The sequence below is a fragment of the Echinops telfairi genome, unplaced genomic scaffold (genome assembly GCF_000313985.2).
Source record: "Echinops telfairi isolate 266 unplaced genomic scaffold, ASM31398v2 ScPeMD7_7458;HRSCAF=8496, whole genome shotgun sequence".
NCBI classification, from domain to species: Eukaryota; Metazoa; Chordata; class Mammalia; order Afrosoricida; family Tenrecidae; genus Echinops; species Echinops telfairi.
The window spans coordinates 29531449-29556366 of NW_022111358.1; the positions used below are offsets into that span (position 1 = coordinate 29531449).

A 24918-nucleotide genomic window follows, 5' to 3' on the forward strand; every position below is an offset into this window, starting at 1 on the left:
GCGCTGCTCAGAGAAGGACTATTCTGCCTGCTTCCTCCAGAAAGACCAGGAGGTGAGTAAGTGATCCTGGCTGCACTCACTGCACGGACGAGGAGCCGGCATGCGCCCTCTCGCTGGCGCCTCACCCAGGTCTGGTTCCTACCAGAGCTATTCAGAGACAGCAGGGCAGGCCACCGAGCGGGTCACGCATCCCAGAGCGCAAGCAAGCACCACAGACCCCGGCAATCGCTTTCCTCTCTAGACGCCAAGCAGATTCCTTTTTTTGCTTCTTTGAACACATCTGCAGCAACATCTCTATATCCACAGCGTTCTGCTCCTACTGAAATCAGCTGCTGGCTGGGCCAGAGATGTTCCTTTGCCTCCTAAAGCGCCCACTCCCGTCTGCCAGTGGGTTTCAGAGAGGCTGATGGACGCGGTCTGACGGACTCTGTAACATACCATGTGCCCTGTCAAGTCCGAGAGGCCAAGGGAGCAACTTGGGAATTCACCTCTAATAAAAAGCACCAGTGGCCAGAGCAGTTTTCCTCAAGTTTTTTAAAGAGTGTGGCATTTGGGGGAGGGGTGCAAGCTACAGGACCTGAGACGACCTGCACCCTTCCGGGGGTCCTGCTCCTTAGGTCTGGGTACCGCCAACCACCAGCAAGTGCTCCTGGACCGTGCACGGCACTGCACACCACGGATGGACCCGGGGTGGGGGAATGACGGTAAACTGGCCTTCCCTTTAGGGATTTTAGGGGCTCTGGCAGGACGGTCTGCCAACCAGAAGATTCCAACCCATCAGCTGCGCAGGAGGCAGGTCTGCTTCCACGGAGATTTGCAGCCTGAAAAACGGGGGCGCTTGCACCCCACCCTTTAGGACTGTGAGAATCGATGCAGGGGCGCGGTCTGAAGACAAAGGGTCCTTCTCTGTCGGTGGGGGTAATCTGGAATTGGAAGAGATGGGTTTCGGATGCAAGCCTCTCCCAACTCTGGGTGCGTTCCCACTGGGAAAGTAGTCCAGTGAGTCCAAGAGTCGATGAGCAGGCCGGCTGGGCAGCCCCGGCTCTGCACACAGACCTGGGCACTCGGACGCCCATCCTGACCGACACATGAGCCGCCCTGCCAGGCCAGGGCAAAACGCCCAGGAAGACAGCCCAGGGGAGGGGGTGCACTGCAAAAGGGGTGCCTGGACTGCTCCGGAGGCAGAGCTAGATCGACTCAGACAGGCATGACACGAAACTGTCATTCGATGGAGCATTTACAGAGAGACACCTCCTGTGTGCCGGGCACCGGGCCGAGCCAGAGCACAGGGCAGAGCACACAAACCTCCACAGGAAAGGAAGCGACTCTTCACAGAGGCATTTAGGTCAGGAGCAGAGGAATCCTACTGACGGTGAGGGGTTAGACACAGGCCGGGGGCAATCTCCTCCGCTGGAGGTCTATAAAGGGAGGCTAAGCCTGGAGCCATCCCACCGAGAGGCAGTGGGAAGGACCAAATGACCTCACACGTCCCTGGCTCTGCTGCCGGTGCCCGCAGGACAACTGCCCGGAAGCCAGCTGCAGCCCCTGCCCGGCTCCCGGCGGCGGCGGCACTCACCACTGAGCTCTTCTCAAGTAGGCGCGGATGTACGTGTCGTCAAGCCGCACGGCGTGCGTGCAGTCTTCAATTGCGCCGTCTAGCTTCCGAAGCTTCGGGGGAGAGAGAGCAGTCACACTTCACATCGCTGGTGACTGTGGGCTTGGCTTCAGAGCTAAGACGATGGCTCCGTCATGCTGTCCCCGCCCCCACTGCCCCACCTGTTCCAGGGGCAGGGGCCATCCAGCCGCTCAGAGGACGGAGGCACTAGGCAGCCTCCCCACGTTGGGAGTGGGTTTCTGTGTTACATGCTGCAAGGCAGGCACCCTGCTCTGCAAGGATAAGCCACCCGTCATGTCCCACCAGAGGCCCTCCTTCTCCCCGCCACAACAGAGAAAGAGTGGGAGGGGTTCCTGGCCGCCCTTTTCCCAGAGACCAACTCGAGGGGTCCGAGTACTGGGATTTCTCACTGTAAGGATGCTGCAGTGCAGAGGCAACCAGCCTGCTCTTTGCTTCGAGGGGTCTGGGGCCCTAAGGGCGCTCAGCCCACTTCCAACTCGGCACTGTGACCACTGGTCAGGTGGAAGGGAGAGATGCGCGATCATGCCTGCCTCTCGGTCGAGCTGCCCCAGACCAAGACTCACAAAGCGGCAATCACTGGCTTCATCAGGAAGCAGCAGCGATACTGAAGAGCACCCTAGCGTTTCCCTCAGAGGACAGTGGGGTTACACTCCCAAACGGTCCCTCAGGGCTCCGGGAGGTCCACGGAGGAGAAAGTAAAGCTTGCCTCTCGTAACACAGCTCTGACAAGGCCAGGTGACAAGCCAGTTTCCCCATCCCCAGGCTGCTCCGACACTTCTCCGTGTCCCTTCAAATCACCTCTACTGGCCCCAAGGGCCCACCACACACTTACCTTGGAATTCACCGTACCCCGATTACAGTAGAGTTTAGCATTTGTTTTTATATTGTTGGGATCTATTCCTAGGGCTTCTGTGTACAGTTCATAGGCTAGCTTGTAGTTTCCGTCTTTAAATGCCTTATTCCCGTCTTCTTTCTTTGCTTTAAGGGCTTTGGCATTCTACAAAGGAAAGCGACAGGAGGTCGTTACACAGCTGGAGGGCTGAGGGGAGGTGGGGACCCGGATTCAGGCCACACAGCCGCCGCCTCATCGCCAGGGCGACTGCTTTGTGCCGCTCACACCGCGCTCCCTAAAGCAGCCAGGTCAGTCTGCCTGCCGTGACTGCCCAGGGCACGCATGCCCCTCTCTGCTTCAGCCGAGGGCAGAGAAAACCCAAACCGAGGTACTCAGAAGGGTCCTGAAGTAATCGCTACTAAAGAGGCCACACATCTTTGCAAAGCAGGCAGAGGAGCCAGCCTGTTTCTCGGGACTCTAATCGTCTCACATGCCACAGTGGGCAGCCTCCTTCCCCACTCGAATCTGGTCCCTCCGACTTACTCGGCAAGCAACACAGGCCTTCTCGTGGTCAGGGGCCATCCTGAGAGCCTGCACGAAAAACTGAACCGCCTTCTCGATACAGTCTTCATAGTAAAGGCAAAGCCCGCGCACGTACAGGGCGTCGGCATTGGTGGCATCCACTCGTAAAATGTCACTGCAGGAGCGGAAAGGGCACCTTCAGCTGTGGCCCCGGGCAAGCGAGCCCCCACGACTGCAGCCATGGGTGGCCCAGTTCCTCCCCGACCAGTCGTCAACTTCTGAAGGTGTCTAAAGTGGAGGGCCACGCCCCCAATCCCCAGGGTTCTCTAGTCTGCACTCCAGGGCAACAGATCCCGCAGCACTCCTCCTCGGGGCCGCAGAGTGCGGTCAGAGCAGCAAGCTCAGCCACTGCTAGTCAGACACCAATGGTTAGCGCCCCCCAAAGGCCTTCCCAGAATAAACCACCTGTTTTTACCTTGAGCGTACTTTTCATAATCCTTATTAGATGTACCAGGGGTCAGCAAACCACAGCCCTAGACCAACCCTGCCTGCCATCTGTTGTAAACAAAGCTTTCCTGAAACACATCGAGCCCATGCCCACCTATTACCCTGCCTTATGACTTGTAGAACCAACCATGTGTACTAGCTGGGGCTTCGCCAGCCAGCCCTGGAGCAGAAGTGCTTATAGAAAAGGACGACTTTCAAAACACCCCCCGCTCTGTCACAGAGGTTTCCAATGCCTGTCCTACTGCTATATAACCCTGTGGGTTTGCAAATCTGCATTAGCCCTTTTGGCTGTAAACTCACGGAAGGTGTGGTCAGCCCTGGCTGGCCCATCCACTGGGCCATATGGCAGGCTCCCAGACAACACCAAGTCACAGGCCCTGCCAGCTCAGGACTGAACTGACTTGAGCCCATACCTGGCCACAGACTGTGCTTCCGGATAACGGCCCAGCATGGCTAAACATTCGGCTTTGAGGATTTTGAAGCGATGGCAGGCAGGGGCAAATTCTAGGGCACGGTCCATGCAGAAAACCACCTACGGGGAGGAAGAAAACGGTTAAGGCCCGGAGCCTTCACGTCATAGTTCAGTCACAAGTAACAGAATAAAAGCAGAAGGAAGTTTCCTGCATTCACACAAACTACGAAAACGAGAGCAGCTGACCTAGATCAGTATTTCCCCAAATGGGTGACACTGGCCCTGGCGGGGGGTGGGGTACGGCGCAAGGATGATAAGGGGCGGGGCTCTAAAAGCAGACACAATTTATCCTGGATGGCGGGCTGTCATGCAAACGGTTTTCATTGCTAGGGTATTGCTGAGTGTTTGTGTTTGTTTTTCCCGAAAGAGGGACAGTCAGGCAAGTAAGTCTAGAGCCTCCTATCTAGATGGCCATGACAAGAGCAAATCTTTATCAAGTCGTCCCATCGGCTTTAGGAAGTAGGTAATATTACTAGTCTTATTTTACTGACAAGGAAAATCAAGGCACCAAGAACAAAGTAACTTCTTCCAAATGGTCCTATCCAGCAAACGATGGAAACTGAATGGGGCTTTCAACACCAGCGCCGGAGCTAGGAGCTATGATCAGCAAGCCAGCTGCCTCCATAATGAACCCTGTCCACAGCAACTATGTCCAAGCTCACAGCCCTCCGATGATGAGATGCGGTGGCCTACTTAAACATGAAAATGCAGCACCCTCTGGCAGGGGCTACTGAACATGCACACAGCACGGTCCCTCCCCCTCTGTGCACTGGCTCCACAGCTCACCAGGGGTCCTTGCAGTCAGCCCTCCACCCAGAGTGCAGTCCAGACGCGGCCAATAGCTCATGTCCAACGGTTCAGAATAGACTGTATCAGGTGACGAGCTAATCCCAGCACGCTGCTCTACAAACCCAAAGCCAAAAGCACCGGCCAGTAAGAAGCCCCCCGGAAGGACCTCGCCAATAGAGAAGCGGGGTTAAGCTTGTCGCTCGGCATTACGGGGGTCCATCACTGCCACCTTCTCTCCTTTAAAGGTCTGTTCTGAGCTTTCATTTGGGGTCTTAGATTCGCCCTCTCCTCCAAGAGCAAACGGACAGTTAAGGGACACCCATTCTCTCTCAGAATTTGGCTCCGGGGACCAGGAAAAGATGAGTCTGAAACCCCGCCGAGACATCTCCGTCAAGGAGACTAAGGAGTTCACATATGCGTTCATACACTCGGGCAGCATGTGACTCTACACGAAATGAGTGAGGATGTTCTCCATGCACTAATACAGAAAGACTGCCCACATCTATGAAATGTGTGTGTGGTTGTGGGGGGTGGGGAGTGGGACACACAGTAACAAAAAAGAGGTAAGATCAATAATTTAAGTGGCACAGTAGAAACTGGGTAGATGGAAGACAAGCTCACAGGAGCACTCACCACTAAATATTGTCTAGCCCCTCCTCCTCCCGTGAGGTGAGATGCATGTAACGTCACGGTAAGGATTTTAAAGCGGACAATTCAGGGGTGGCTGTGAATTGTTTTAGTTCCGAAGTTGTCGTCCACTCAAAAGGAAGGCCCAGTGTGTTAAGCACTCACTTCCCATTCCCGTCCTGCAGCCCCTTGCAACCACCAGTCAGGATTGATGATCTAGAACCTTCTCGCTGCATCTTGCCCTCGGCATAATTTTGTGGGTCATCACATTGTGCTGTGTGTTAGGACTTCGCTCCTTTTCCTGGCTGGGTGCTATCGACGGTGTGGATACACCACAGTTGGTTTATCCAGGCCTTTTCTGACGGACATCTGGGTGTTTCCACTTTGGGGCTTTTGTGACCAGCGCTGCAATACAACTGTGCGCAAGGGTTTCAGTTTCAATCCTTTGGAATGATGTGCTGCAGACAAGGTGTGCTGCCGGCTCTTTTCCTGCTGGGCCCCAGGAAGATCTTTTCCTGCTGGGTCCCGGGAAGAGACGTGCGGGAAGATGCTGGCAAGGGACTATGATTCCACTGTGAGTGATTATGAACAGGGCTAAGCGTGATTGTAACAACTTGGAGCTCCAAGATGGGCTCTGGTCAAATTTCTCTATCCCACTGGGTATAAAATGACCCTCCCGATCCAGGAAAAGAGAGCTGAGCTCTAACCCCAGCCAAGTGGCAGAGCAGCAGCAGCAAAAGCCCAAGGCAGAACGATAGTCTTCCCGGCCTCAGAGCAAGGCCAGCTGAGTGCCTCTGGGCACCCGGAGAGGTGTGGTGCGCCTCCAGGCAGGGGATCAAAGGAACTACGTTTGCTGAGCACCTCCGGACCGAGGCTTAGGGTGGAGCAGTGTGTTCTCTGGACACTTTTCAGCAGTGCTGAAAGAGCTTTCGAACATGCCTGAGCAAGGTGGATGTGAAGGGACCATGTGGCTGATGACGAGGACCAGAGAGAGGCTTGCCTGGGGACATGGCCAAGATGAGGCTGTCCTGATCAAAAAACTGTGTCCTGAGCATTTTAGATCTTGAATGATACCCTCTTAACTTCCCTAACAAACCCTGTCACCATGAGTTCTATGTGGCTCTAGTTACGAGTTCCGAAACCCAGCCGAGGAGGAGTGTTGAGGGAGGTGTGGCTGATAACCAAACCACACTCCCCACCATCGAGTCCGGGCTGACTCGGCGACCCCCTGTGGGTTTCCAAGACTGTACCTGTTGATGGGAACAGAAAGCCCAGCCTTTCTTCCGGGAGCTGCGGGTGGTTGGAAACTGCCAACCATTAGGATTGCAGCCTAACATAACCAGTGAGCCACCAGAGCTCCTTTGGTTGATAATAGATCAGCAGGAGTGACGGGGTGCCCGTCCTTCAACAGCACAGGCTCCTGTCTCGGCCGCTCTCCGGACAACATCAAAAATGCAAGTACCTGCAGAGCCAAGACACTGGTTTCTTCAGGGCAGAAGGGGGGCGGAACGTCACTCAAATGTAGGCAGCCGCCCCAGCTGCCTTCCTGAGGCCTGCTCGTCGTGGGGACCCGTGGCTGGAGGCTCAGTGCTTCTCTCCCACCCCCACCTCCCATGATCAGGGACAGCTGCAGGCAAAGAATATCTTTGTTTCCTCCAAGTTCCTCTGTTTCCCCTGCCAGGATCATAATTCCTCATTTGTGACATCACCATGCGCCACAGGGGAGGGGAGGAGGGGAGGCTGGAATGCTACAAACAGAGGATTCTCTCACCAACTGGGGATTCTGGCTCTGGACAGAGAAGAAACCCCAAAGACCGCCTTTCAAGACAAAGCTTCTGCCTATGGACACCTCAGAAACGCGGCAGGCGACAGAATCTCTACACCCGCCCCCAAGCGCTGCCCCCGCCCCCACAAAAACACCACCACACACAACTTATGAACCACACCACAAAGACACTGTGGTTATTAAAACCAACAGATACAGGAGGGATGCTAATAAGCTAATGCTGGGCCTCTGTACAAGCTAATAAAATACACTTATTACCAAATACAAGACTTTTGCAGTGTGTGACTTTTAACAATGATGCTTACTATACCCTCTGTTGCCTAACATTTATTGAGCACTGGCTGTAGAACGCACCAAGCAAAATCCCATGGATGACGTAACAGCTCACCCACTTGCTCCAATGCTACTCATAAACCTCGTTGAGAAATCTCCTCTTTGGGGCCATTTATCTCCCCTTTTGACAGCCTAGTGAAAGCTGCCCTCTGAGAAGAGAGGGATTAGGCAGATTATACAGAGGCAGAACCTCCACCGGAACTAGACCTTTCCCATTTCAAATCCGCCACCGCCTTCCACATGAGAATTCGCAATCCGGAAGGGCTGCATTTCCGGAGGAAAGACTAAGGTCAAAGGGATGGTGAGGACAGGTTAAGTCCACTACTCGTGCAAAAGGGGCCTCTCCCTAGCCTGGGTTTGTAGCCCCCTTCCCCCCACTCCTGTCTGCCAGAAGTGAGCTAGTGCTCATTACACACACACAATTGAGTCATTCCCACACAATAAATAATTCCAATTGGTGAACACACTGTTAAGCTACTACTTTACATCAATAGTAGGAACATGTTCCACTAACAAACTCATTTTGCTTTTTACCATGAAGCCAACTATACTTAAGAAAAGAAGTATTTTAGCAAGAAGGTACAAGCCAAGTGAAAGCAGAGCCCGCCTCTTGTGTCCCCGCCCCGCGCACAGCATGACTGACCGTAAGAGATCCGGACCAGAGGTCTTCCCAGGGGGACTTACCTTCCGGAAATCCCGCTTCTCATAATCTGTTTCTGCTATTTTCTCATATTCTACGACTGCATTCGCATTCTTCAACTATACCGGAAAATCAGATACAGAAAGGTTTCAATGAAGTTCTAGACAGATTAAACAAAACATGATAATCAGTAAGGCCCTGAAGGATTTGTCCTTGCGAGAATATCAGGAACACGGAGCCCCCCACCCTCAACCCCCGCCCCCAAGTACATAGTGCTTTACAATTCACAAATCTTTCAAACACATTCTCATCAGACCCTCATGGTGGTACTGAGGAACTATTGTCTTTAATATTTTCACACACATGTACCACACACTGAGATAAACATCTGACTAACTGACATCGGCTACAAACTCTAACTGGCCCACTGTCCATACAAATTCAAATGAAAGACAGACTTACAAGTTTTTGTTGCTACAGATTTAATCAGGACTCGAATTTACTTGCATTTTTAACCTCACTCAATTCTGTTCCTTAAAGGCTCTGTCTGTGCTCCAGCCATCTCAGGAACCTCTCATTTTCATGGGTTTTTAACGAAGTCTCTATTCTCCCCAATACACCACATGGGCTCTTTTGATACGGACAGGATCTGAGTGTACCTCTTGCTGTGCCTGAGTGTTCTTGTGATCCAGTTCTAGTGCTCTCTGGAAACTCCGACATGCCGCCATGGCATTCCCTAGAGAAAGGTGGCACTTGCCCTCCCGTAGGTGTCCCTGGGAAAAAGACAACAAGGGAAGAAAGGGAGCATAATCAAGCCGAGGGAAATAAACAAGAGGGGTAAATACGCACGCAGAAGAAACGGGATCAAAATGGCAGGAGCACTGGTTCTCAAACAGGGGGAAGATTTTGCTCCCTGAGACGACTTGTGTATAGTAGTTACATAGTCTTGTGTTAACTAGAGGATATTAAGAGGGAAGAGGTGGCTTCTCGCCTGATGCCTCCTTGTGGGCGTGGCCTTCTCATGAGGATTCTGGGAACTTCCTCTCTTCCTCCCTGGAGGCAGGACATACTCTCTGCATTACCTTCCTGTTGACAAGCCACATGGAGCCATGCTGATGGCAGCTGGAACCCTGGGGATGAGTCCACCACCATGGATCCACAAGACTCTGCACCCACCAGCCTGTGATCTTCCTGGATTCTGCATCATTGCATGTGACTACATGAGTCTGAAGAGTGATTCATGAACTCAAGTGGATTCCAGCTTACAGCCGTCCATGTGACGAGGAGAACTGTTCCCTCCACCCCGACACCCCAGTTTCCCTGACTATCATCTCCATGGAAACAGACCCCCAGGGCCTTCTCCTGTGTTAGTGCTGGATGGGTCTGAACATCAACCCTTTGGTTAGCAGCTGAGATGCCGCAACCATTGCACCTCAAGGCAGTACTTCGTGACATTTTTGGCTCTGGCACTAGGGAAGGAATGTTACTGATGCCCTGGGAAACCAAGCATCCTGCCACACCTCTTATGGTGCACAGGACAACCTCCCACAACCCAAGAATGATCTGGCCCCAAATGCCAGTAGTGAGCTCAATTGTAGCGACTCAGTCTTCCCGGAGAGCCCCGTTACATACCCGGACAAAACTGTCATCCAACCTCACCGACTGCTGGGCATCGCCTAGAGCTTCCCGGAACCTTCCAAGCATCATTAAGGTGGCTGCTCGATTACCGTAGTAGCTAGCGTTTTTAGGACACATATCTGCAGGAAGGGCAGAAGAGGACAATTCAGCCTGGGTCACTGCCTCCAAGACTCAAGAGGCCATGTCCTCAGATCGATGCCAGGGCAAACAAACAAAGACACATGCTCTTCTAAAGGCTACACCAAGGTTTCTGTACTATCTGCAAATGGACAGACAGCAGGGAAAATAACCCATTTAAAAAGAAGTCATTAAAAATTCCTTTATATCTGGCTCCAAGTGCACTGAATATCTTCCAGGGGGAGGAGTGAGCATACCCGCCGCCTCAAGGAGCGGTGCTGAAGGACTTGTATCACTTGCTTTGGCACTGGGGAGATGCCTGGGAGGATGTTAGGGGAGAAGGTTGCCGACAAGGGATTACAAATGTGCTCATAAACCGAGCACACGGGAAGGATCAAATTTAACTATCTGCCACGGCCATTTTCTAAGATATTTAATGGACGGTCAACTGGCTGAGATGCATTTAGGTAGTTTATCTTTTTTGGTCTTAATATTCAAAATTTGGGGAAAGGCCTCTGCTGTGTTCAAAGGTAATTACCAAAGAATTGCCTGCAGGAGCCCGAAAAGGCCGTTTCTTTTTTGCTCTCATGGGTCATCGAGCCAAAAGGAACGCCCCTAACAACAGCCCCTAACCCAGCAGGCAGACATCTCCTTCTGAGAGAGACCGTTCACCAACAGCCCCTAACCCAGCAGGCAGACATCTCCTTCTGAGAGAGACCGTTCACAGCAGCCCCTAACCCAGCAGGCAGACATCTCCTTCTGAGAGAGACCGTTCACAGCAGCCATCAAAGGAGCATCTTCTAGCACAAGCACCAGGGTCTCCTCACCGATAGCTTTAGTGTAATAGTTATAGGCTTCATTGTAATCTTTCTTGGCGTAGTATGCATTTCCTTGTTCTTTGAAAGACTCTGCTTCCCTAAAAAGGAAAGAGAATCATGTTACTCTAAAGCAGCGGTTCTCAACCTGTGGGTCCCGACCCACTGGGGATCAAACGACCCTTTCGCAGGAAAGGTCACCTAAGACCATCAGAAAACACATTCCTGATGGTCTTAGAAACCGAGACACCGCTTCTCTATCCATCTCCAGGTGAGTCGCCCACATGCAGATATGCCCACATACAAGTACCCGGCGTGAAGACTATTACTCACGCTACACCATGTTTCAAGACAAAATTTCATTTATTTGTCATTAGAAATAAATATTTCACAATATATAATGACATCTTGTTTTTGTGATGGATCACTATGCTTTAATTATGTTCAATTTGTAACCATGAAAATACATCCTGCATATCAGATATATACATTACAATTCATAACAGTAGCAAAACTACAGCGATGAAGTAGCAATGACAATAATGTTGTGGTTGGGAGTCACCACGAGGACCTGTCTGAAAGGGTCGCGGCACGAGGAAGGTTGGGAACGGCCGCTGTAAAGAAGCCTAGGGAACACCCACACTGCAATCTCCCGAGAGTAACCTTTGGTCCGGAGGCCTCGCAGTCGGTGCTATCTCGAGATGGCCAAAGACTGTAGACTGCTGAATAGGCTGATGGGTCCGAATGAGGAGTTCACAACAGCAGCCAAGTTCAGATGCTATTTTTTTGTCACTTAGATACATTCAAAGGAAATCAAAATCTCTTTCAAGTTTCCTGCCCCCTCCCTGCGGGCAGGGAAATGTAGAGATTCCCTTACAGCAACTGAATTTTTAAATCATTATTTCCTTTCCATTGTGCCAAGTGCTGCCTTGTTAGCAAATGCAAAGAAAATTGGTTACACGTAATTCCATGCAGGGGCAAGTGATTTCTCACTATAAAGGGGTCACCTTTCCTAAGCGTTTAAGTGACTTAGTGTCCTAACAGGGGACTCATGCATTTGTCAAGCAGAACCAAAAGCAGATGAGGCAAAGGGGTTAGAAACCACAGGGTACTGATGTTTACGATGGGGACACAGCTAAGTGGCAGCCGAGGAGAGGAACTTCGAGGACAGGGACTTAGGCGGTAGGTGTGACTGCCAGTGCCACGCTGTTCCTTCCCATCACAGCGCTTTCTCCCGACCACATCCATGTGAACACATACTGAGCCCACCCCCCGCCCTCCAGGACTGCACACATTCAGCAGGCAGGCAATACCAGATTTCCCCCCACCCCACTTTAACCATGTTTTGAAGTTGTGCCATTAAACAATTTGCACCTGCCCTACAGAACGATGCTGGAAGTGGAAACAATGTTATTACAGCTCCAGTTCAGACACGCAGCAGTTCATTCCTAAATAACACGTTTCCACATATCGTTGTCATCGGTGGATGGCCGCAAAAACAATGCCCGCAGTGACGTGCTCCTCCTGGGCAGCTCTGTGCTTGTCAAAAGGAAGGACAATCACAGCTTCTAGGCTGTCATCGGTGGCTTCTAAGGGCATCTTGCGGCCAGTGACACTCAAGGCAGAAGAGGTCAGCTTGGAAGGTTCTGGAGACTGGTGCTTCGGAGAGCAAAGGAGTGCTCTGGAGAGACTTTCTCAGGTCGATCGGAGGCTTGTTAGGGAGTTTCAGGAAAATGGTGAGGAAAGGGCTGGGAGAGGGGCACCGAGGCGAGGCTATTCCCCATCACAATAGAGGACCTGCTCGTCCTTGGGGGCAGTGTGGGCCGTCCTGCTCCGCCCCCCCAGCCCTGATCTTGCTCCCCCAGACTTCTCTTTACTCCTGGAGCAACTAGAAGGAAGCCAACCTAAGTCCCTCAAGGAGCCCCCAGCAGCTGTTTTGACCTGGTGTCAATCGAAGTGCAAAGAGGAGTGGCGATGTAAGGAGGTGTAGACCTAGGTGGAGGATGTGCCCAGAAACAAGCCTCACCTTTTGATACTTTTGTTACAATAAATGTTTCTGATTTTATAGCGATACTTTTTAACTTACTTTTCTACACTGGGAATTATATTCCTGACCAAGGAACTAGAACCCTATCACACAAGACCCACCGTATTTTAAAAAGAAAGCAGCTGCCATCCAGTCGATTCCGACGCACATTTTCCCTGCAGAGCGGAGCAGAGCTGGCCGTGCATTTCTGAGTGCAGTCGGAGGAGCACACCTCGTCTGTCCTCCCTACCGCCCACAGCTCTTCACAGAGATGATCGGTTCAACACAGCTGAACACGGAGACATTCCTGTTACACGCATCCGTTTGTCTTCCTTCCCTCCACCACACACATTCAAGCAAACTGAGTTCAAGAGCTGCCTGATGTGTGGACAAACACCACAGCTCCTCACCTTGACGTGTGGTGGGGTTGACAGCTTGTGTCTGTGGACTTGGCACCTGAGCGATGTGTGCCTTCACTAGTTACGTATTTTCAAGTGCAAACTGGCAAAGCTGCCCTCCACTGACCGAGATGGGCCTCGCTTCCCCACCCCAGGCACGGAAGGTCACAAGGACCGTGGGAATGACCTACACCTGCTTGAGTAATTTTATCATCAGTTGCTACCACGCCCAATGAAATCACCTGCTAGAACTCCCAAAGGATTCCCTAGGGCCAAGAATTGGAGGAGCAAGAAGGAAGAGAATGTTCTGAAAGTGATTGTGGGAGCAATTGTATAATACTGCTTGATGTGATCAAACAATGGAATTATGGAATCTGTTATTTGTATTAGCTTCCCATAACATAGTTTTGAAAGAAAGAGAGATAAAAAGAACTAGAAGACCGCCGCGAACATGCCACATGGTGCATACCAGGCTGCATTTAAAAACAAGGAGTCCAGTGGTACAGCAGTTAAAGTGCTCATCTGCGAAGACTGGCAACTCACACCCACCAGCCATTCCACAGGAGAAAGCGGTGACGCTCTGCTTCTGTAGCGATCACGACAGCCTTGCAAGCCCTCTGGGGCAGCTGCATTCTGCCCAAATTGAGGGCAGTGGGTTTGGGCTGTAGACAAGCCATGAGATTTTGAAGAGTTTCAAAGTAATCCTAAACTGTACCTGCAAAAAGCACACACATCCTTGTGGAAAATCATGGGCACCGAGATATTTGGGTAACAAAGTATCGCAGTACAAAGCTTGTTTTTAGGAGGAGAAGAAACCCCTGCGAGGTGCTCTCCCTCCACCCCGCCTCCAACAGGACTGCCATGGAGTGAGTTCAGGCCTGGCTTCTAGTAAAAATGCAAATGCTAATTACTATGGAACATTATTAATAATTATTGTGGCCAGGTCTTTTCACACATTATCTCCCCCAGACAACCAGCCAGGTGAGTCTCATTGTCCCCATTCTTCAAAGGAGGAAATGAGAGCTTGGAGGTTAAAGGTGCCCAAGTTCAGGATGTGAACTCACACCTGTCAGACTCTGAAACTTGTGCACTCTCTACTGGGCTAAGATCCCTTTCTCTGACGCTAATATTTTAAAATGTTAACCTGATCTGCTAGGGTTAGCCATGAGCCATAAACAAACATTTCTGTAAACAGAGCTGCAAAACAGTCCTAGTACACCAAGGCCAGAATGGAATCTGGATTTAAACAAGCTAAATGACATTCCCAACAATTAGTCACAGAAGGAGCAGGGCTCCTGTGTTCTGTGCTCCTTTCTCTTTAAGATGCAAGCCCTAGTGAACTGGACTTTGCCTCCCCCAAGAAATGCATTTCATTTTAGTAAATGGTGAGTGGATTCCATTCTAGAGCAAACAAAGCGAGTGATGTCGAGTCTGTCGGCCCACAGCAGAGAGAACAACAAGAATTGTGTTGTGACAAGCTGCCATGTTTTTAACCTCACACTGCACAGCATCAGGCCAGAATTAGCTATTCCCACACAACTGCCTCATGAAAAGGACTTATTTTCATACAACGTGGTTGATCAACAGCTGCCTAAACAATGGGCACTTAGTGTTTTTAAACCTAACTCCTTTTTTTTTTTTTGCCTCCAGGTCCAACACCCAAGAAAGATAAGAGGGGGAGAGAGAGAAGAGAAGTGGGGGCGGGGGCATCTCTCCTTTAGTTTGAACCTCTCTACCAAATACTGGACAAGTTTAACCAATCGGCCTAACACTGGGAGCCCAGTCTGGGAAGAGTGGACCTTCAGAACCCAGCATGGCAGCAGCAAGGAGCGAATGAAGCTGCATGAAGAACAAGTCTAGGGCCCGATCCACTCAAGGCCTGCCTTGGGGGTCCGAAAGGTGCAGAGGTCAAAGGCATGGGGCTAGAACAGAAGAGCTGGTTAACACTGGGGCCCGAGGAATCAGGAGGTAGCATCAGTCACTCTACTTTTCCAGGGTCATTTAGCCGCTAACACTTAGCCCTCAGATACCCAAGAGTGACAACCAGCAGCTACTGAGACAGACCAGTACCGAGAGAGAAGGGTTAGGGAGGAAGTGGGCTCACACGGACCAAGTGAAACACTCAAACCAAAACAAACTCACTGCCATCAAGTGGCTACCGCCTCATAGCCACCCTGTAGGAACCCCTGTGAGTCTCCGAGCCTGTAACTGGGTACAGGAGTAGAAAGCCCAGTCTTTCTCCAGAGGAGCAGCTAGTGGTTTCAAACTTGAGACCTTTTGGATCGCTGCTCAACTCTAACACTATGCCACCAGAGCTCCCTAGTTGAAAAGCAGGAATCCAAAAAGGGTCTGAATTAAACCAGGTAATCTATGGACTGGAAATAAAAATCAGACTAAATCCTGAAACACACGATGCAACACGCAACAATGCAACTAGGCCCAAACTGCCATGCAGGTACTCTCAGCTGCTACTTTGTATCTAAGGCTTGTACTTTGTATCTAAGGCTTGGGTAGATTTTTAGAGCCTCCCCATGGCCCTGTGCAGTGGTCACAATGATGCTGTGTCACCTGTCCTCCACTGAGGAGGCAGGGAGACCCTTGCACAGACAGGTTCCCTGGCTGCCAGTCCCGATGGTTTTCCCACTCGGTCCCATTAGTATCAAGGCTACTGTTCAGTTCTCAACCTTCCTAGTGCTGCGACCCTTTCACACAGTTCCTCATGTGGTGGTGACTCCCCCAACCATCACATTATTTTCACTGCTACTTCATAACTGTCATTTTGCTACATTTTGTTACGAATCGGGCAACCCCTGGTGAAAGGGTTGTTTGACCCCCAAAGGGGTCGAGACCCACAGGTTGAGAACCACTGGTTTAGACTGAAGGGCCCAGCCTTCCTTCTGACAGACAAAAGACCATCTGCTAGTTTAAAATGGATTTATTTTTCAAAAATAACCTAGCCAGTCAGAAAAATGGAACTTTGAAAACCTGCTTTTCCACCCAACGGCAATGTTAAAATCTATATAGCCACTGATCATGCAATCACACATTCTCTCTCCTCCAATTTATCATTGATTCATCATGGATGCTAATTACGCCAACAAACACTGCCAAGGGAATCATTTGGTATCACACAGGTCTTAGCTGGGGTCAGCATCATGCGACCAAACCAAACTTGGACTTATGATCAGCTGCCAACTTTGCACATTTACAGCTCAGCGAAATTAAAAACACATTAAAATGCCATAGCTGACATTACGACGTGCCCCAAATTAGATGCCCTATAAAATTTTCCATTTTCTCTCCAAATACTTCCAAATTGAACACTTAAGCAAGATCTCTGCCTGAGGCCAATTAGTCTATCTTTTAGCAATTAAAGAGGGATCCATCAACTTTATTCCGGCTCCAGCAGCGGCCTGGCAGCTTTTAAAATGCCGTTAACGTGGTTGGGTTCTCTGGAATTGCTTGACAAGCCAGGGTCAGTTGAGAAGTTCTGCTACGATTCCAGTCCATACATGCGGGGTTCTTCCCAAACAACACGTTTGTTTAAACAGGTCTCTGCGATCCAATCAGTGGATGACTGCTGACAAGTTCTCTCAGTAACACACTGTCCCATGGGGTGGGGTGGGGTGCTTCAAAAACAAACAAACAATCCTTTCACGGAGGTCACCTGATTCATAACAGTAGCAAAATGACAGTGATGACGTAGCAATGAAGATAATGTGATGGTTGGAGGGTCACTACAACATGGGGAACTGTCTGAAAGGGTCGCAGCATTAGGAAGGTTGAGAGCTAAACAGTAGCTTTGACAACACACTGTCTCATGGGGGGGTGGGGGGCTTTAAAAACAAACTAACTAGCAGTGGCTTCCAAGGGGGTCGCAGGGAGGTTGGCTCAGATTATGACGACAGACTTTTGGGGGTAGTTTCCACAGGATAATCTCAAGAGATTTTCTCCAGTGCCACAGGATGACAGGGGCTAACTACAAACAGGTTTTCAGAAAACGGAATCTTGCATTGGTGATAAAAATTTGGCCAGCAGAGTCGCACTGAAGGCATTTTTCCCACAACAAAGCCCTGCTCATTCTTTTGAGGGGAGCAAGGGCTGTCCTTCGAGAATGTTCCTGGGAAATCTCATCCTACCTGCCCCACAGGTCATGCCCCTTCAGACTTCTCTTTGTCCCCCAAACTCAAAAACATCTCCGAGGACATGGGCTTCTCATCCCTCAAGGAAGGATATGAAAAGGGTTGTCTTGGTGTGGTGTCAATGGAAGAGCCCAGAATTCTTCAGGGAAGGGGGACTGATGGACACTCCACCTTCGGGAACGCAGAGAGACCTCACGGAAGGGATGCTGAGAAAGCGGAGCTTCACGCTGGGGTCGTCTTGTTTAAAAATGGCTTCTATGAATTTGCAGCCCTACTCGCTGCCTCACCCTCACGTCACACACGTATTAGTCAAGCGGGAGCTACTTCATCACCTGCCCAGGACCAACAGGGGCTCAACAACCACCGGCCCTTAGAGCTTTCAGATGACAAAACACAAACAACAACCAGATCACGCTGGTTTTCTCTCTCTGATCCTTGGCCGGACTAATACAATTTTCAATAAAGTGCAACTCTTCCAGCAGCATCAAGAGGAATGTCGGTCAGCAGATGGACAGTCTGACTGAAGTTTTCCGTTCTTCTGTACATCTGGGCTGCTACTTCCACAGTGGACGAAGAATCCAGTGTTGTTACAATTACAGCTCAAGATGGCGTGGTTTCTTTGGCTAGCGCAGAGACACGTTGTTACCATTCCCGAGTACCCTTGAGATGACTTCCAGCGACAGTTTCTGAAACAGCCCTCTCTGCGGGAAGTGGCTGCCAGGTCTTTTCTCCCTTGGAGCTCCTGGCGGGTTCGAACCACCAGCCTTCTGTCCAGCAGGTAAGCATGAGCACTCCCCCACTGCACCACAAGGACGCCTTACAGGGGTGCTTCCAGGCCTTTGATTCTGGAGAATATTTCATTGGCAAGAGGAGCCTTAGACAGCCTTCCTTTTTAACTCCCACTAATTAAGACTGTCAGCAATGACAAGACTTCAGACTGCCAATGAGTCACGGATGCTTCCTGCATTCCTCTTGTGTAACTCCTGCCAGAAAGTCACGCTTACTCTGTGATTATTTCTTTTATTCACACAAGTTTAGTAGTTTGATGTTGATCTAGATAGGCCCTCCGCCCTTCAGAATGCCCGGGATCTTGGCCAGTCTCAAGGGTAGGAATTCCTTCCTGCGTCCCACAGCCCAAGACCCCTTGTCCTCAGTGGCTTGTTTCATGCACCCTGCCCGACCTTCAGGACGGAAGAGAGGAAAGGGCTGAGGAGCCGACTATCCCATCGTACCCAAAGCCAGCCATCCTTTCTTTCTCTGTGTCTTCTACTAATCCAGAAATGAGATACTGATTCCAGCGTCACGAAGATAAGGGAAAGCCATGGACGGTTGAGGCAATTCCACAAACATATGCGTGACTGCGACATTGATATGGTTAGGTGCCATCGAGTCAGTTCCAGCACAGTACTGGCGGGTCCCGTGCCACCCTCACACGTGCTCCTGTGGTTGAGCCCACAGTTGCAGTCACCGGTCCATCTGTCCAGCCAGGGGTCGTCCTCTCTTTTGCTGCCTCTCTACTTGGTAAAAGCATGCTGCCTGTCTCCAGGGACCAGTCTCTGACAACATGTCCAAGTACGTGAGACTGTTACATGCTTCGGACGGCCCAGAGGGTGGTTCGATCCACTGCTAGGGCTTTCTTTACCGAACAGAAAACCAGCTTCTGCTTTCACTTTCCAGCACCCTAACCCACCCACCCTGCTTCCTTCCCGCCTCTAGGCAAGGAGGGGGGAAGGTACAGAGACAAAAACCATAAAAACAATTCACTGACACCCCAGTTCACACTGTCCTGAGTCAGGACATTTCAGTTCTGGGAGACACCACACCGGTGGCAGGGCCCAGCGGGGCAAGCAGCACCAAGGGATAACAGACAGAGGGACGGATGGACTGCACGGGCAGCAGCACTCTCTGCTGCTGGAGTAGAGAAGGACGCCAGGCGGCAGGGCCTTCTTTCATGGGACAGAAGCCAAATCACGGCAGGCAGAACGCCCTTCTTAGGAAAATAGCTGCCTGCAGTTCTCCTTAATGGACGAAGTGCCAGTCAGTGGACTCTACCTAACAGTCATTTACAAATGAGAAAAGGTCAACGGCTCCTCCCAGTGACAACCTGTCATTCCGCGGGAGCCAGAGGTCTGTTGCACTGCCATGGCCTCAATGCTGACTCATAGCCACCTGCCGTGGCTTGTGGGAGTCCCAGCCCAGGCTTTCCCCCTAGGAGGTGCTGGGGGGTTTCAGCTGCCCACCACACTGCCCAATGGGTAACCACGACACCTCCATTGCTCCATAGAGGTCTGTTTACCAAACCCAAACCCAACCCACTGAAACTGCCATTCTCAAAAGGCTCTGTGCCACTCCCAGTCCTGCCATCTTGGTGGCGCGGGGTGAAACCTAAGAGCTACCATTGGCTCAAGCCAATAAGTGAAACCGGGCACCAAGTCCTGCTCTTACTGCCCATGTTGGGATAGCCTGAAGGCATACCTGGAGCGCCCTCGAAGTAACTTCCACATCACTCCGCGCTGGAGAAGGGGGACCACACACGAGCTGAATAAGGCCACCAGGCACCTGGGCAGCCACTGACCATCGTTCTCCAATCCTGTAAAGCCCTAACCAAAGAAGCCAAAGCAGGTGCCCAGTACTCAGATTTGAAAACTTTAAAAATAAGAGTTCAATGACCAAACTAACGTCTGATTGGCTGGAATGTACAGTAGGCCTGGGTCTTAGGCCAATCAGAGTTCTGATCGTTGGGAACGGACTAGACCCTAGAGCAACTGCCACTCACTTGGCCCAAACTTTTCTCCAAATTCCTCGGTTTCCCCAGCTGAGTAATCTGTGGGTCTGAAGCAACGCCCAAAGACGAGAACAGCCTTGTCTCCTTCTCTTCACTTTGCACCAGTCATCACGACGATTGAACACAGGGCCTTTTAACAACAGAAGGATTCAATGGCCAGCTGGGATGGAGGATTCTGTATTCTTGGGCTTATCCCTACCTCACCATGACTCATCTGTCCCATCTCTGATCCCACACTTGCTGTGTGCCTTCCAGTCAATTCTGACTCACAGCGACCCCCTGTGATGGAGAACCGCCCCATACACGTTTTCTTGGCTGTCATCTTTACAGGAGCAATTCGCCTCCAGGACAGCTGGGTAGGGGGCATTGCCAAGAACGGAAACATCTGTGCCACCGGAGCTCCAGGACACCACACTGAACCAAAGCCTTCGAGTCCGTTCTGACTGCCAGCAGGCCTGCAGAGGGCAGAAGAGGACTGATCCGCCGGCCTTCCGAAAGTACACATCTTTACAGGCGTCTTTCCCTTGTCTTTTCCTCCGAGTGGTGTGCGGGCTCAAAGGCTAACCTTGTGGTCAACTGCCCAACCCACAGTGCCACCGGGGCTCCTGCCCACATGGAAGAGTAAGCTAAAACGAACAGGAAAGCTGGCTGAGTAGTGTTTCTCGGTGACTTGGCTTCCAGATAAATTTCTAGTCCACTTTGTTAAAAATATCTAGCTGTCTGCCCTGGAACTTCGAGAGAAAGATTAGGAAGACTGATTCCACAGTACTTAAAACGGCGCAAAGCATCCCCCAGGCTTTTTCAGTGGAACGAGGCCACGCACTTCACAACCCCTTCGGCCGCAGCAGACAAGTCACCACTGCAGACCCTCAGACACGGACTCAGGAGTCACTGCTTCCGGCCGGCAACGTGGAGAGGGATCAGAGGGAAAACCCTAATGCACAAAGGTGGTACAATACTCAGGTACTAAACTAAGGAGTCGAAGGCACTGTGCTTACTGCTTCCATCAGGAAAAGAGATGATCGGTTTCAGGAATGGGGCAACAATGTCCTGGTTCCAAAGGTGCTCTGGTTCTGTCAGGCCTGATTGTCCAGACACTGCTGGATCATTAATGTGCTAGGGCAAAGACCTGTTCCTCTCTTGGTGAACAACTGCAAAGTCCTCAATGTTAGTCCATTAAAACCACCTAGAGAAACACTGCGGCTCAGAGACTCTGACAAGGGGACCATCACTGGACAGGATGGGCCCTATGACAGCCACACGTCAGGGCCAAGTAGTCAGTAGCTTCCCAAGAAACGTGAGGTTAATGCTGTAAAATCACCTGCGATGTACAACCTCTGAAACGTAACACTCTGCCCATCTGTCCTGATGGGCTAAGAGGTGAGCACATAATCTCCATGCACAGAACCCTGATCTATTTTGGAATGTCAACGAATACCTTTTATTTCAGCCTCTCAGTTGCTATGGGAGAAGAGAACTTGATCAGAGTGGCAGGCTAAAAGAACAGGGTCCATTTCTTTTCTCTCTGAAACACCAAAGCTGGGGAAACAAAGTGTGTAGCCATTTTACAATGTTGCAACCATGCCGTCCTTCATCTTGGAAAGGCCACTCGTCTTGCCCCAATGACAATTTTGCAGCACAAACAGGAGCAGCAGGATGACCTTGAACCAAGCTACAAGGAAGAAAGGGCTTCCTACTGGAATCAAGCATCAGCTGCTGTGGGGCCTCACAAAAACAGCGCGAGTGTCCCCAAGTGACCTGGTAGTAGGGCTGTAACGAGAGACAGGAACCTGGCCAAAAGGCTCTCACCAAAGCCTGACGGTAAAAGAGCAAGACCTGTCCTTGCCCTGCCTTCTGTTACGGCTACGCAGAAGGTTCCTGGGAAGTGGGGGGGTGTGGAAAAAGTGACATCACGTTCCTCCAAAGCTTCTGTATCCCAATCCCACTTCCAACACTGAAAAACTGCTGTACAGAAACAAGCCTTGCCCATGAAGGTGAACATCCTCAAGATGCCTCCCATGACAGAGGCTGTAGCTGTGGATTTTCTTCCCCCTTAAGAGAAAATATTTGCTTTCATTACGAGAGGACTTGGAAGTGAAATCCAAATTAGAGACAGTCCCTATCTTCAGAGAGGTACACGGAGAATGCGTTTTGTCAATGACACATAGCTCGAGTCCCTACTAAAATCACGGAGTTTTCTTCCAAATGCAAGCACAGCCACTCCTGGCAGTCTGTTTCAGTTCTGCATTGAGGGAACTGTGTCTCCCATTTGGTTAATTCCTTAATGATGTACATGAGCTGATGACACTGGAATCCAGCAGGAACCTCCCAAATCCTGCCAGGCTCCCGGGCTCCCAACAAGCCTGGAACCGGAGGCACTCAGGTCCCGAAGCTTGGACCATTTCCATTCTGCCTGAGTGAGTTCCCCTTGGGTTTCCAACTTGCCCCAAACCCCCAATCCTGCCTTCCGATTTCAGGACCAATTCCACATGCCACCTGAAAGCACGTAGCCTGAAGAAGCTGAAAGGGACTAGACTCAAAGATATGAAACAGATGAAGGAGACTTTGAGGGCACTGTCATCAGCCCGGTATGAAGAAGGCGCCCATGAATTTGCTGCTCCTAAGGAAAGGACTCCAAGCTCCCTGGACCTTTGCTGTCAGCTCGGCTGTAGGATTAGAACAAGTATGACCGACTACTTGCCACAGTGTTGCAAACGCTTCTTCCAATCAGCTGGCTGAGCTGTAACAGCCAGAAGCCAGAGTGTTCTCGAAATCCACTCACTCATCCGCAGCTCAGCTAGTCCGGGCTGGCACGCGGAGCCCCTGCAGCTGCCCAGCAGCGCCAGCAGCGCCCAAGCAGTTGCCCTTCGCCTCTGCTGCTTAATTTACACAATGACAGTCCTGGGGCGCACGAGGCTCTTCCTGCGGAGGCTGGGGGGTTGGGGGAGGTGAGCACCAGAAGCCTCTTCACTCTTCTTCCTTCACCATGGTCGGTTTGCGGGGTGTGGGGGCAATGGCTCAGGGGGTGGCGAGCTGTCCGGGTCAATAATGATACGCACGATCGTGGAACAGCGCGGCCCCAGCCTCGTGGGCACCTGGGTAGAAGGACTGGGGAGCGGCACCGGGAGGACCAGGGTTTTGGAGAGGCAACGTACTAACAGCAAACAATGCACACAAGTTAACAAGCGAAGGCGGGGGTCCGGGGCGATGTCAGGAAGTCGTCATCGTCGCCGCGCCGCCTCCCCCACCCCGCGACAGACCTCGGAGATGCCCTCAGACCCGGGCTCTAGCCTTCCGTCCACCTTCCTCCCAGATGGCGAGAAAGGCCGCGCCTCAGCTCCCCCCGCCAAGCGGAAGCTGACGGGGAAGGCCGACCCCCAGAGTGCCCCTCCAAGGGGTCCATCCGGACCTGATCTCAGATGCAAAGGGGGGGCTCGCAGAGGGCGGAGCCTCGCTCCGACAGCTGGGGGCTGCATCCTGGCGGGGACCGGTGTCCCCGAGCCACGGAAAGGAAGGCCCACCCCCCTGCCGCCCGGTTACCTCCTCGCCTCTTCGTTGTCGAGCAGATCGGGCTCGGTCGCCGCCATTACCACATCGCACTCCGCGGCAGCCGCCATCTTACCGCCGGGACCAGAGAGCCGGGTGGGAGGCGGGCGGTGAAGAGCACTTCCGGTCGGAGCATCGAGCCGCTCGGCGGCGCTGCGCCCAGAGGGGCTCCCTCGGGCCCGTCGACCAGCGAGAGGCTCCGCTTGGGGCCAGAGCGACCTCCCGCCCCCGGAGGTCCACGGGGGTCTCCGCGCGGAGGCGGGGGCCCAGGGACGGCTCCGGTGCGTAGGGGGCGCCACTTTGCCCGCGCGTCGGAAGGCGACGGAAGGGGTTCCCACTCCTCCGGGCTGCGGCTGTTTTCAAGGCTTCCTGAGCCGCGTTGCCATAGGAACTGCCAACCGCGTCAGGCTCGCCGGAGGCTGGGCGGGGTAGGGATCGGATTACCCCGGAATCGGGAGGGTCGGCGCTCGCGATACCACCTTCCCCGCCGTGGCGAGTGGCCGGAGCTTCCTCCCCGGAAAGGCCCGAAGCTCCTCTGAGCGCAGTCCCCCGGCTTTCATCGGCCCCGGGAAGCCCTGCCCAGCCAAGCCGGGGGCACGCGGGGCGTCTCACCCCGCGCCTTTCATCCCCCTCGGATCTCCAAGCGCCACCTGGTTCCTCGCCCGCATGACGCGGACCCTTTTACGAGCCGGCTTTCATGTCGGCCGTCTGGGAGTGCCATCTCAGCATTCAGCCCCGGGAGGGCGGCCCGGCGCCCCGAAGTTTATAAGGCAGCTCACGCACGGGGTGAGGTCCCATGCGCCAGTGTCCCCGGGGCCCCCACCCCTCCTGTGAACCCCCAGCTCCGCCCGCCCGCCTTGTGAAATGCAGCCTGGGATGGGAACTGTCTTCGAGCTTAAATTCTGAGCAGTATGTTTGCAGGGGGCTAAGGATGACAGGGAGAACCCTGAATCCATTTGCAGAGCTCGCCCCCGCCCCACTCCCCTCCCATGTAGATCAAGGCTCCATTGAATTCCCTCTGATCACTAACCAAGGGTGTACACAGTCTTTTTCTTCAGAGTGTATTAGAAAGAGGATTATTTCCCCTTCCTCTGTGGCCATCCCAATAAAGGGCAGTCTCTCCCTGGGGCTTCCCTGGTGTGTCCTTGATGGAGAGCACCGTACTGGGGCCCTTACTGGAGGTCACATAGTCCTGAGTCATACCCTATCAGTCCTGCCCCACATTCCTTGGTCAGAACGCCCTGGGCCAACCTTGTAAGCTCCAACATCTAACGCACCGGATGTATCCCAATGGCCTCCGTCTCACT

General features: G+C 52.1%; 1 protein-coding gene across 1 annotated transcript in view; it reads right to left on the reverse strand.

Moving 5' to 3' along the window:
- Window positions 1–23740, reverse strand: part of DNAJC7 (DnaJ heat shock protein family (Hsp40) member C7) — a 29606-nt gene extending 5866 nt beyond the window's left edge. The window contains exons 1-9 of the mRNA XM_004707166.3: window positions 23606–23740; window positions 10727–10815; window positions 9777–9901; window positions 8804–8917; window positions 8189–8263; window positions 3911–4029; window positions 3012–3165; window positions 2469–2633; window positions 1577–1668 (exon numbers count right to left, since the gene is read on the reverse strand). Coding sequence (XP_004707223.1) covers window positions 1577–1668; window positions 2469–2633; window positions 3012–3165; window positions 3911–4029; window positions 8189–8263; window positions 8804–8917; window positions 9777–9901; window positions 10727–10815; window positions 23606–23682 — 1010 coding nt within the window. The 5' untranslated portion in view covers window positions 23683–23740. The remainder of the gene's footprint in view (window positions 1–1576; window positions 1669–2468; window positions 2634–3011; window positions 3166–3910; window positions 4030–8188; window positions 8264–8803; window positions 8918–9776; window positions 9902–10726; window positions 10816–23605) is intronic.
- Between the last annotated feature and the right edge of the window lie 1178 nt (window positions 23741–24918).